Source organism: Peromyscus eremicus, chromosome 20 (genome assembly GCF_949786415.1).
Source record: "Peromyscus eremicus chromosome 20, PerEre_H2_v1, whole genome shotgun sequence".
Classification (NCBI taxonomy): Eukaryota; Metazoa; Chordata; class Mammalia; order Rodentia; family Cricetidae; genus Peromyscus; species Peromyscus eremicus.
In genome coordinates this window covers 5,158,950-5,172,123 of record NC_081436.1, presented here as the reverse complement: position 1 = coordinate 5,172,123, position 13,174 = coordinate 5,158,950, and the positions used below count along the sequence as shown (strand labels likewise).

The following is a 13,174-nucleotide window of genomic DNA, read 5'->3' as shown; positions in this document are numbered from 1 at the left end:
GAAAGAGACTGCGTATTGTTGAGCACAGTCCCTGAGGCCTCACCGTGAGCTGAGTGAATATTCCACAGCAGGTCTTCCCCCAAGCCTTGCCACTCCCACCTGAACCTCAGCTGCTTCCAGTTCAGATCCTTGTTCCAGACATAGAGGAAAGAGAAGTTGGAGAACTCAGAACAAATGTCCCACTGCCATCCTCACGGATACTCAACTCATGAGAAGCAAAGTCGTTATTTCCTATCCTGCTTCTTCTCAGATGCCAAGAGGTCTGCATTTGTCAAGACGGCTTCCATCTTCTGTCAGGGGATAGAATGTGGCTTGGCGGTACAACATGCACTTGGGAAAAAAAAAAGAAACCAGCACCCTCATCGGTCTGTGGATATAAACATGTCACCATGTGAGGTGACAGCGTGTAAATTCATTGTGGTGATCATTTCACAATATCTGCAGATCCCAAGGCCCATCTTTAACCTGTATCATTTCATTTGGAAGAAGGAAGAGGAAAGGAGGGGCTGGCACCAGCCTCTGCCTGTCAGGTGGGATGATCAAGCTCGACTGAGTCACAAAGCTAACATTTATTTTCACAAGACAATTCATAATTCTGTGAATACCATATTAATTATTGAATAAAGGAAATGCATCAGCTAGTGGGGAAAGCTTGCCTAAGAGCTACAAACGCTGACCTCAAATGCCCTCAGCTGTCGCTTGTGCAAAAGAACTTTATCTGTTTTCTTCCATTGAGTGTCACTGGATATATCAACCACACTCCAGGGCAGGCCTCACGCTCAGAAGTAGTTGGCCAATGCAAAACAGACTCCATGTTTTTGTGTGTTTTGAGTTTTGTTTGTTTGTTTGTTTGTTTGTTTGTTTTGAGAGAGAAAGAACATAAAGTTAGGTGGGTAGGGAGGTGCGGGGAGAGTCTGGGAGGACTGGGGAGTGAAAAAGAATATAATCAAAATATATTGAATGAAATTCTCAAAGAATCAATAAAGGTATTAAAATAAATGAGAGGTAGATCTTCATGGGAATTCCTTAGGTCACAGAGACTGTTCTAGAGCAAGGTTGTAGGATCCCATCTCTCCTGTCTTCTCTACCCCATTCCTCAATCACTATTCAACCCCATCTGCAGCCCTGCAGTGGTGCACCACCATCCACCATCCACAACCATTCAATCCCATGTGATTAATCCTGCAGTGATACACTGCCATCCACCATCCTCACCAGAAGCCGCACCAGTGGGAGCCTCAAATCTTGGACTCCGAATCTCTAAGACTATGGAGCGAATAAACTCATCTCTTGGTAGGACAGCTGCTTCAGGCATTCCATAGTAATAATGCAAAGGTGGCTGACACAGCCAGAACTGGGGTGCTGATTAGCACAGCCCAGCTTCGGTGGCACAGCCCCACTTCGGTGGCATTTCCTCACTAGCCACTTGATGGAGCTGGTTCCTTATATTTTTTCAACCATGAGGCCACCCGAGGCTACAGCTATGGCAAGTTGATGAGTGAGAAGGAAACCGGCAAGTTCAGTGGACAGAATGAGCATCCAACGCTGTCCTTTCACACGCACCCACACTTGGGGCATGGATGAAACCCTGGGGACTTGCAAGTTCAGTGGACAGAATGAGCATCCAACGCTGTCCTTTCACACGCACCCACACTTGGGGCATGGATGAAACCCTGGGGACTTGGAGAAGCCTTTGTACCATGACTAGTAAGGGAAAAATAGCATATAATGTCACAAGAGAGACAGCATACTGTGTTTAAATTCACACTGAAGTGTAATGTCTGATACCGGGTATTTCTAGAGAGTGTTTTCACTAGGTACAGGGCAGAACTCTGCTCCCCACACACACACACCTAATGTGTGCCTATAGGTTCCCTAAACATAGGAGCTTCATTTGGGAGCTGATGACCACCAAGACAAGAGAAGCCTGACTTGACCGTTTCAAGCCCCAAAGGGTGGTGGGGTAGTGTAATCAAGTTCCCTTGCCAGCTTCGCTGGATTTAGAATTGCCATGGAAACACATCTCTGGGTGTCCGTGAGGGTGTTCCCAAAGTGTTTAAGTGAAGAGGAAAGACCCACCTTGGATCCCATAAGCTAGAGTCCCAGACTGAAGGAAAGAGAGAAAGTGAATGGCAGTCCAGCATCTCTCTCCCTCGGCTTCCTAACCACAGACATGGTGAGATCAGCTCCTGCCACCATACCTCCCCTGCCGTGGAGTGCTACACCCTCAAACTGGGGGCCCCACCCTTCCTTAAGCTTTATCTGGGATGTTCACATCTATTAGAGAAGTGATGGACCCAAGGAGATCTTTGGACAGTAGAAAAAAGACAAGTTCGTTCCCGGCTAATTCAAAATGCAGTAAATCAAATTTTCAAAGTTTTGAAGCAGAAAGAGATCTTAGAAAGCCAGCTAAGCCAAAGCCGTCCTTCTCAAGGTGAAGCTGTCTGGAAACATGGGACAGAGGTGAGCACACACTCGGACCAAGCAGCAAGAACAAATCGCAAGACCTGGATCTGGCTCCTCTCCCACACATCGTACACAAGGAAAGATCTGCAAGCAGTGTGCTTGAAAACCAGCAAGACTCGGGACGCAGAAAGTCCGAATAAAAAGGCCCCATGTGAATAAATTCTTAAGAATTGGTAACTTTATAAAAACCTCTGTATATATGCGATTTCCAGAGAAGAGATCTTGGAAAATGAAGCAATTCCTCAGCCCCCTCAATAATCTATTGACTCATAACTATTCTGTCTTTCACCCTGCATCCTGTCAACATCCCACCTATACTTCCAAATCCAGTTCAATTCCCGCCTCCTAGTCTAGCATGCCTTCACACTCCTGCAATCCCAGCACTCTAGAGGCTGTGGCTGGGGGACAAGGAACGAAAGTTCAGGCCTGAGTTAAACAGTGAGATGCTCTGTAAGAAAAGAACCCACCACTTTCAGACTCTGTGGGAGTTAAGGCAAAGGTATGAGTGTGTTTGTGTGGGTGTGCACGTGTGTGTGTGTGTGTGTGTGTGAGAAAGAGAGAGAGAGAGAGAGAGAGAGAGAGAGAGAGAGAGAGAGAGAGAGAGAGAGAGAGAGAGAGAGAGGAGGCCAGGGGTTGACCTGAGGTTTCATTTCTCAGGAGTCAAGGGCATTGTTTTTTGAGACAGAGTCTCTGGGGCTCACAAGGTAGGTTAGACTGATTGACTGGCCATCCACCCCAGCGATCCTCCTGTGTCCACCTCCCCAGAACTGGAACCACAAGCACACACCACCCTGCTCAGCTTTTTATGTAGGTGCTAAGGGGCAAACTGGGGCCTCATACTCTCTTGGGGAGCCCTTTATCCACTGAGCTAACTCCCCTGCCCATGAACACCTTCTTGATTGCATTTTTCCGTTTCCCTCAAATACAAATCATCATCATCTTTCCTCTTACAAATACTCAGGGAGGGGCTGGAGAGATGGCTCAGCAGTTAAGAACGTTGGCTGCTCTTCCAGAGGACACGGGTTCAATTCCCAGCTCCCACATGGAAGCTCACACCTGTCTGTAACTCCAGTTCCAGGGCTTCTGACACCTTCACACAGACATATACGCAGGCCAAACACCAATGCACATAAAATGAAAATATAAATGAACCATTAAAAAATTAAAAGAATATGCAGGGCATATTTCTAGCCTCCCTCACCATCCTTGTGACAATATCCCTGGTATTACAACTATTTGTATTATACCCCTACTAGTCCTCACAGGATGAACCCCTTTAACAACTTCGGATCCCCTGTGGGTCCTTCAGTAAACACACACACACAAACACACACACACACACAAGCAAAAATGTTCTCCATGTTCTCGCGGGAGTTCACTCCCTGCAGTAGCAGGGGAGTGGCTATGACCTGAGGCTTTGGAAACCCACCCTAGGTCCTCCCTATCCCTGGAGGAAAAAAATGCCAGGTGTGTAAATACAAGTTATTAAGGTGTGTCAATGCAAGTTATAAAGATCTGAGAATGTGAAAACTTAAACTATGATGAGAAAGTGATTTAAGGTGTATAAAAAGAATGAAACGTTTCAGATTTCTTTCCCTCCCTAAACTACTGTTGTGTTAAGACTCTAAAACTTTATTACTAATTTATCTATTAATGTCAAGCCTTAACATTAATAATGGAATTCTGATAAGCTTTTAATCTCGCTCTGTTAAACACCACTACCATTATTATAGCCACAAGTTCAAGATTTGAAGTCCCCTCTGGTTGTTTTCTAAGTAAGACTTAAAAGTGCTCCTCATTGTGCTAAAACCACGTTTCATCTACATATTCCCGGTCTTCTGGACAAAAGGAAAGAGTGATAATGCTTTAATGTTCTTTCTACAATGTAGATTTCAGTACAGATTACAAACAGTGAGAATGTTAATGTGTCTAAAACTTTCTTTTTGTAAACTCAGAAAATTCTGGGAAGCTCCAGCTTCGAACAGGTCATCAAATGGACTCCAGGTAAGTACTGTCAATCAACAGCCTAAGTGTCCCCACCCAAGACCAGGGAAAGGTGGGATCTCCTCTTCACCTTTCCCTGGTCTTGGGACCCCACCCCGCTCTCAATTACCAGGACCTAAGAAAAGAAATTTCCCCCTAAAACTCCTTAACTTTGTTTTCTGCCAGGTCCCCTCAAAATCTGCATCCTGGACAGCTTCAAGATGGCTGCCCCAAGTGGTCCAACCTCACAGACAGCTTCAAGTAGGCCTGCACTTTCCTAGAGCAGACGGTCCCCCAGAGCCTGGACAGCGAGTGAACAGCCAGCTGTCCCAGGACTTGGACAGCATCCCAGCTTTCCCAGGTCCCCCACTGAGCCCCCAGACAACAGGAAGCAGTCTAGAGAACAGGGCTCCCCCAGTTCCCACCAGCTACCTGTTCTATTTCCTCAGCTTTTTATAAAAACAAAAGGGAGGAGTGTTGGCTGGCCGCAGCAGAAGCAGCAGCAGAATCCTGCCTCTGCCTCTGCCGCGTACACAGTTAAGTCACCTTCAGCTGGGCAGCATGTGCACCCCTTAAAAGTGCCCGCCAGGCACAGCGCTCTCTCTCTCTCTCTCTCTCTCTCTCTCTCTCTCTCTCTCTCTCTCTCTCTCTCTCGCTCCTCTCTTGCTTCTCTCCTTCCTCTTGTCTCTTCCCTGTTCTCTCTGTTCCTCTGTCTGTCTGTCTGCTGGCCTCTTTCATGTCCTGACTCTGACACTTTCGCTCCTTCACTCCCCCCCTCCCCTACTAAACCTCTTGCACTAACTCCATTGCATGTGGCGTGTTTTCCTAGTGGCATACCTTGGCAGGGCCCAAAGGTACCCACTTGGCCTTTTTTTTTTTTTTTTGTCATTACATTGGTGACAGACACATCAAGCCAGGCCCTTTATTTAGAACAGAAGGGGACTCTCTCGCTTTGGTGGAAACACCGTCGAGACCCTCACCACTAAGCAAGGGTCTGCAGTCCATTGCTCCAGCCACACACACACTTTGACAAAAGTCCAGCGTTGTCACTACAGGGTACAGGGCTCAGAGACGGAGCATCTTCATGGTGAAGAAAAGAGCTGAACTGAGGTAGCCAAGAAGGGCCGTTCCAGAACGCGAAGCGGGAGCGACGAGGTCATCAGGAGCTCACAGCTTCTTACAGCGCCACTGTTCCAGCCTCTCAGAGCACAGGGGCTTGTGTGCCAACCTGGTCATGGGGAAACAGACAAAACCGGTTGGCTGACTGGGGCCTTTCTTTTTAACTTTCTATGCCAAATGGTGGGTTCCATTATGACACTGATTCCATTATAACATTTTCATACATGTATATCATTGTACTTTGCTCAGTTACCAAACACTTACATGTGCACACACACACACACACACACACACACACACACACACACTTTCTCTCCTCTTGCTGGTAGTTGGCAGTGTCTTAGCACAAAGCTCCATTTAGCTTCTTCCTCTGGGTGATGTGAAAGACTGTAGACAAGAAATCGACATTCTGAGATACATGGCAAGGACTTCTAAATGGAATAGGGCTTATTAAAATAATAATATTATTTGATAAAATCAAGGAAAGTGCAGATCTAGAAAAGGTGTGTAAAGATACCAAGGACTTGCTTTAAGGCTAAGAACTGGCCAGGGGAAGGGAGACCTGGATACCCGCCTCCCAAAAGGGAACTTCACACAGGAATAACAGAGAAGAGCATTTTTAAAAATGGACCCTTTGGGTCTGCTAGGTGAGTTTTGTTTTGGAGACTCTACCCAAGATTAAACGGTCAGGGTTACAAGGAGAGGAAAACGCATTGCTCTCAGGAGGAGACAGAAGACACGATTTACCAGTAGTCGATTCCTTTGATAGCCAGAATCTTCTGGGCACACTTTTTGTCATCGGTAAGGTCGTCATCCAGGAAATCTGGCAGGGTGCAGGAAGAGACAGCTAAGAGGTGCAGCTCAGAGAGGTAAGGGGTTCCGCCAGTACCTGGGTCCAGGGGCCTGGCTCGGAGCTGAAGGCTTGGCCCAGTGACTTTCTACGTGAAAAGGCCAATCTAGTAATGCCTCCCTGAGGTAGGGACTCCCTTCCCTTCCCCAGGACATCTCTGAGAAGCCATCAGCTTCATCACACCCTGAAAACGCAGACTTCAAGATTCACAAACAGATTAACTCTCTCTGAACTTCGGGGGAGGACTCTCTGGGCATGTGGAGATGACGACCGGGAACCAGATTCTTACTGAGCATCGTCACTGTGTCACACAGTTCTCAGAGCAGTAACTCCTGAGATGGACTGGGTCCCAAAAAGGAGACCACCTCTGAGGAAGGCTATGGAGAAGCAGGAGAGCAGGGTGAAAGAGGCTACTCACTGTCACAGGGAGTGCCGCAGATGTTCTCTGACTCGGGGACCTCGCTACTCTTACACCAGTGTTTGTTACTGATCTGGAAGAGGCCGTACTCTGTGCTGCCGTTGTTTCTGACTGTAGCTTCTGTGTTGAAACCACTGCTATGAAATATAACGCAGGTCCCTGAGGGAGATAGAAGAAAGGTGTTTCACAAAGATGTGTAGGAGCAGCATAATTGAGGAACTGGTTTCCCGGCAGCGGACAAAGGCTTCCCAGCCGATCTCCAAAAGCAGTGAAGGACAGAGTGTTGTGATGAAGTGAGAAGGGGCAGACAATGGGAGAAAGAAGGATGGGAAAGCAAAGTGAATGAGAGAGAACAGGAGTAAGAAGAGCTAAGTGAAAGGAGAGAGGGGGGAGAGGGAGAGGGAGAGGGAGAGGAGAGGAGAGAGGAGAGGAGAGGAGAGGAGAGGAGAGGAGAGGAGAGGAGAGGAGAGGAGAGGAGAGGAGAGGAGAGGAGAGGAGAGGAACTGGAGGAAGCGAAAGGCAGGGTAATAAACTCACATTCAAGCGCCGTAATGCCTTGATGGCCATCCATGTCTTCCACGGCCTGGTACACCTCACATTTGGTGAGTTGTGTGGCTTGAATGGCAGGGAACAGAATGTACACCAGGAACAAAGGAACGAAACCCATCATTTTGGCTGCTCCTGGATCTTGAAATGTGGACACGACTCAGCTCCACCTGCTTTTATTTATGAAGGAAGCCTCCAGATCCCTGGCACCAGGTCTGACATCTAGGAAGATGATGAAGGAGGAGTGCATACACCGAAATGGAAACGCTGAGCCTGCCAGCTTCCTTCCATCACTTCCCCCTAACTTTCCTCCCTGTCTTCCCACATCTCATCAATGCTGACTATTGTTCTCTGTCCACACGGTTCCACACATGATCCTGCTTCTCATTCAACTCTGGTAAACCTCCGTTTCTTCTAGGGTCAGTTCTAGGAAGCAGGATGTCCCTAACCTAATTTAGACAATACGAGTGAGGCAAACGGAAAACAAAGTCGGGGTTCACGGCCAACTTGGTTCTTACTCCAAAACACATACAGAATGTGGAAAGGGGATGTACCACGTCCTAGGATCAAAGTTGGCATTTGTCTGGCCAACCTAGCCATGGAGCAAAGTCCAGGAAGAACCCCTTGATATGGTGGTTCACAGCTGAGCCTCAGAAAACAGGATGGAACATGGAGACAGAGAACATGAACATCAAATACAACTTGGATTCTAAGACTTCCTATGGAGGAAGATAGATAATTTGAAAAGTTTGTATGAAAACTTTTGTATCTAGCTATCCTATGAGCCATTGCCAAGCTCCCAACCCCAGTCACCACCCCCATAAGTAACTACAGGCTACATTGGCATTAATTAAGACATTGTGTCAATCCAAGGCTAATTTCATAATAACATTGTTCTTCTGAAAGTAGCTTATGCATAGTCCCAGAGTTGACCACAGACAGAAAAGGGTGGCCCAAGTCATAGAGGACAGTCCTCAGTCAGCTATAAAGTCATCTGCCCCAAGCAAGTAAGGCCCGGGTACTAGTTCTGAGTGATCTGTGTAACTTGTTGGTATCAAGTGCTGGATTCACGGTATCAGTAATCATTGCCCTGCTTCCTGCCTGTGCTCATCCTTATCCCAATCTATAAACCTGATTTCTTCCATTTCCTGAGGTTTCCGTCCTAACCAAGCCACCTAAGACTTAAACACTGAAAGTCTTCCAATTTGTTATTATCTGCAAGTCTTCAGAGTCAAAGAAACTCTTCTCCGTTGAATCCCATCTCATAACACAGCATGGATGGAGCCAGGCAGTGGTGGCCCATAGGTTTGATTCCAGGCCTTGGGAGGCAGAGGCAGGTGGATCTCTTGAGTTTGAGGCCAGCCTGGTCTACAGAGCAAATTCCAGGATAGCCAGGGCCACATAAAAAAATAAAAATTAGGGCTGGAGAGATGGCTCAGAGGTTAAGAGCAGTGGCTGCTCTTCCAGAGGTCCTGAGTTCAATTCCCAGCAACCACATGGTGGCTCACAACCATCTGTAATGAGATTTGGTGCCCTCTTCTGGCTTGTAGACATACATGTATAGAACACTGTATACATAATAAATAAATCTTTAAAAATTAAAATTAAAATTAAAAATAAAAACTGTCTCAAAAAAAAAAAAAGAAGGAAAGAAAAAAGGAAACACGGCATGAATGAAACTCATGTGGGGGATGTGGGAAACCAAGATGATGAGCAGAAACTCCTGAATGGGGAGAGGCACGTGCTCAGAAACACAGCAAATGTGCTGCCACAAGCCCTGGAAGGGGACAGTGCAGGAATGGGAATTCTGTCACACCGAGCAAGTCACGTGGAGAATGTGAGTGAGGGTGGGGGGATGACCTTGAGCCATACAGGAGGAGAGCAGTTAGGCCTGGTGAAGTCTTCCCAATAGCGGCATCTGTACAAAACGCCTCCGGCCCTGGACTATGCACTAAGTGACTATGACGGAGTAAAACGTAGTCCAGAGTCTTAGGGCCTACAGGGGCTTTCTACACTTCCAGGCACTCCCACCCGCCTGTAAAACGATTGCATCTCTGCCAGTTCTGACAAGCAATAAAAAAGCAGTATAAGGCCCAGGAATCACAGCTAAGCCCAGAAGAGACATCAAGTGTGCCCTGGGCAAGAGGAACCGTCTTTTCCCTAGAAATGTTTGTAAAAACGGGGCCACCTGGGGGTAGGTAGCCAATGGGAACAACTGCCAACATTCAGAGGAAGATGTCAGTTCCTGGAGGTGGAACAGACAAAGATCTCAGCACTGAAGGAGGAAGAAACGGAAAGACGTACGGAAGGACAACTGGCCAGCGTGGAAGGCTCCTGCCCAAATCTCCTTTCCAAGGTGTGGGGAGTTAGTGAGGATCCCTCACATAGAGGCTGAGATCTGAATCAAATGGTGAAAAGGGATTTACCACACACCCTTCTGGACTTCTTCAAAGATATCCGAAAATACCTCTTCACTCTATCTGAATAAGTCAGTGTTTCTAAAACCAGGAGTCATCTTTGTGGACTTCTGGAAACCGAGTCCAGCTTCTGAAAGTGAATGGCACTGGATTGAGAGGCCGGCGCTGCCATTTGGAGTGAACACCTGAAAACCAGAGTAAAGTTATCGTTGCCTCTTACAGTTAATACTCCCATTTTGTTCCATTTCATTTCACAATTCAGGAAAACTACACCAGGTAGAGAATGAGACAAAATCTTGGACTTGACCCCCAGATTTTTGTTGCTTGTTTTAATTTAGTTGGGTTTGGTTTTTGAAGACAATCAAAATCTCATAAAGAAATGCCAAGATACATCACAATGGATCACTTGTCTTCTAAACACAGTCTTCCTTGTTCTTATCCTGATCAGTAGGTCAGTCCGTCTTCCAAGGATGGTGACTCCTCTGTGTCCACTAGTCTCTTTGCCTGAGGAATGTAGAAGAACTTAATCACCGCTGCGGCTTGAATTTTTTAATATTATTTTGTGCGTGTGTGTGTGTGTGTGTGTGTGTGTGTGTGTGTGTGTGTGTGAATCCACATGTCAGCTCACAACCATCTGTAACCCCAGTTCCAGGGGATCTGATGCCCTCTTCTGGCCTCCACAGACACTAGGCACTCAAGTGGTTCACACAAATACACACAGGCAAAAACGTCATACACATAAAAAAGTGGCACATGTTTAAGAATAAACTTATTAAAAATATCAAATCTATATGAAAAGTACTATAAAATATTACTAGAGTACATAAATAAAATATAAACAAGGGGAAATGTATTGGTTTTTAGATTAAAAGTTAGATGTAAGTTATAACCTTTTTAATGCTGGCACAGTAGCACACCTATAATCTCAATACTCAGGAGGCAGAGGCAGGAGGATCACTGAAGGGGATTCCAGCACAGTGGGGGCTCCCTCCAGACCCTAGATTAGGCACAAACCACACCCAGACACCCATTTTCACAGAGAGATCCTTTATTAAGTGGGAAAGAAAAGTTAAAGTGGGCGCTTTCTGACTCAAGCAAATGACCTTGACCAGAGAAGGGCAAGATGACCAAAAGTTTCAAGCCCTTCAAGAATGAGGATAAGTCAGAGCATCATGTAGACCATCTAGACCACTGAGACCAGTGGTTCTCAACCTTCCTAATGCTGCGACCCTTTAACACAGCTCCTCATGTTGTAGTGACCCCCAACTATAAAAGACCCCCAAACACAAAATTATTTTTTGCTACTTGATAACTGTGATTTTGCTATGGCCATGAATAGTAATGCAAATATCTGTATTTTCTGATGGTCTTAGGTGACCCCTGTGAAAGGGTCATTCGACCCTCCTGGAGGGGTCATGACCCACAGGTTAAGAACCACTGCCCTAGATCAACAGTGATAGTTCTCAAGGAGGAGAAGAATCTAAAAAGTGTAGAAAAGAAAGAAAATGAGTGTTAGTTGCAGCCTACAGACCAGCTTCAGCAGTGAAAGCTTTAATTTGTACCACTAAATGTCTTTGGAGTTTACCCAGAATCCCAAGGGCACCGTCCCCAGGACTTAGTAGAAACAGGAAGTCCAAGTAGCACACAGAGAGGCTAGGGATGACACCGTGGGTCAGCCAGGTTCTCTCCCGCTTTCAGGTTAGATGCTCATTTCTCCAGAGCCAACCAGGCTCTGCTGGACCCCTCCATGTCTAAGAATCACTCTCCAGGGAAGAGCGCACCTTTGCTTCAGTGGGGAGCAACTGTTCAGGGCCACCCCAGCAACATAACCTTCCCATGAGGTTAGCTAAACAATCTATCCCCCCTCTCTTTTTCCCTCTCCCCCTTGTAGCTAAAGTTTTTCTGCCTGGCCCACAGTCAGGACAAATCTCTCTCACCTGTCAGTCCCACAGCCGCTCAGACCCGACCAAGTAAACACAGAGACTTATATTGGTTGCAAACTGTATGGCCATGGCAGGCTTCTTGCTAACTGTTCTTACAGCTTCAATTAATCCATTTCCATAAATCTATACCTTGCCACATGGCTCGTGGCTTACCAGCATCTTCACATGCTGTTTGTCATCGTGGCAGCTGGCAGTGTCTCTCTGACTCAGCCTTCCACTTGCCAGCTTTATTCTCCTCCTTGCCCCGCCTATACTTCCTGCCTAGCCAACGGCCAGTGTTTTATTGATTAATTAGCAACACATTTGCCATACATCCCACAGCACTTCCCCCTTTTTTTTTTCAAAAAGGAAGGTTTTAACCTTAACAAAGTAAAATTACATATAATTTGGGCATAGCTTCTCTTACTACTTCCTGCTGGAAGGGGGCGCTGTATCTTATGGGGAAACAAAGAAAATTTTAGAATTATGGAATAGTCCATGAGGCTGTATCGTCTGAGCCAGATGCCTTCAAACCATTCTGGATGTTGGATCATCTGGGCCATGGTGTCATTGGAGACCTTCAGGGGGTCTTGGCTGGTCAAACCTGATGTATCTTAATCTGGAACAAATCCATAGCCTTTGGCTTTCTGTGGGAACAAAAGCAGAGTCTCTTTTCCAAAGTAACATATCCTTACATTCAAATTTTGAAGTCAAGGTATCTTTAAAATATACATTTTGATTTAACTCAACATCTTTTATGATCAAATGTTTTTCTGCAGTTAAAAGTCCCAAAGACAACATAATCCAGATTCTCTGTGTAATATCCATTTTTACATGGCTTATTTTTTATACTACCTTTACTGTCTCTTTAAAGACTTTATTTTTAAAAACTATTTCTTTATATAACTGTATACCCCCTCCCCCTCTGCCGGATCACCCTTCTACCACCTCTACCTAAACCCTGCAATGGGTATTGACTCCGGATGCAGACTCCAACAGCAGGGCTTCTTCAACAAACAACTCTGTTCTCTGCTTCTTCAGTGGCAAGACCATCATGCTTCATCCTTCCCAGATCCCGGTCGGTAAAGTATTCCAGGGAGAGACCGGGTGATGGCATCGCTTGCCCTACTTACTCCCTTTTCCTAGGGCATTGGAATCTTTGGCCATGCTTTGCAACAGCTGAAAGCAGATATCCTGTATCTTTTGTGCATTTTGTAGTTGTTCACATCAGGAGGGCTGGCGTGAGACCCATCACTCCTTCATAGGTGGAAATTGCTGTCCTTTTTAACTTTTTAAAGCCTTTACTCCCGTCAGATTCTGACTCATACTTCTCATACTCCACAGAAGCCATCTACTTCTATTTCTGTAACCTCGGTGAACTATGCAGCTCTTTGGGGGCAGGTTATGTGATACTGGTGCCTATTGTACCCTAGTGAATCTGCAGGTAAGTCCT

The 13,174-nt window shown here is 46.1% G+C and overlaps 2 protein-coding genes across 2 annotated transcripts in view; one reads left to right on the top strand and one right to left on the bottom strand.

The window, feature by feature from the left end:
- LOC131897104 (olfactory receptor 8S1-like) overlaps window positions 1–4,730 on the top strand; it is a 5,486-nt gene extending 756 nt beyond the window's left edge. The window contains exons 2-3 of the mRNA XM_059247985.1: window positions 4,422–4,470; window positions 4,636–4,730. Of these exons, the coding sequence (XP_059103968.1) occupies window positions 4,422–4,470; window positions 4,636–4,730 (144 nt within the window). The remainder of the gene's footprint in view (window positions 1–4,421; window positions 4,471–4,635) is intronic.
- An 886-nt stretch (window positions 4,731–5,616) lies between these two features.
- Window positions 5,617–7,506, bottom strand: Lalba (lactalbumin alpha). The gene is made up of 4 exons (XM_059246912.1): window positions 7,374–7,506; window positions 6,837–6,995; window positions 6,316–6,391; window positions 5,617–5,677 (listed from the first exon to the last, which is right to left on the bottom strand). The coding sequence occupies exons 1-4, from the start codon at window positions 7,504–7,506 to the stop codon at window positions 5,617–5,619; spliced, it is 429 nt and encodes a 142-aa protein (XP_059102895.1).
- Window positions 7,507–13,174: the final 5,668 nt, after the last annotated feature.

Excerpts from the sequence above, each read along its gene's own strand:
- Lalba (XM_059246912.1), bottom strand. The coding sequence starts at position 7,506 with ATGATGGGTTTCGTTCCTTTGTTCCTGGTGTACATTCTGTTCCCTGCC. Across the intron at positions 6,392-6,836 it reads CTGCGGCACTCCCTGTGACA|ATTTCCTGGATGACGACCTT; the intron begins GTGAGTAGCCTC and ends GCACCCTGCCAG. Across the intron at positions 5,678-6,315 it reads ATCAAAGGAATCGACTACTG|GTTGGCACACAAGCCCCTGT; the intron begins GTAAATCGTGTC and ends CCCCATGACCAG.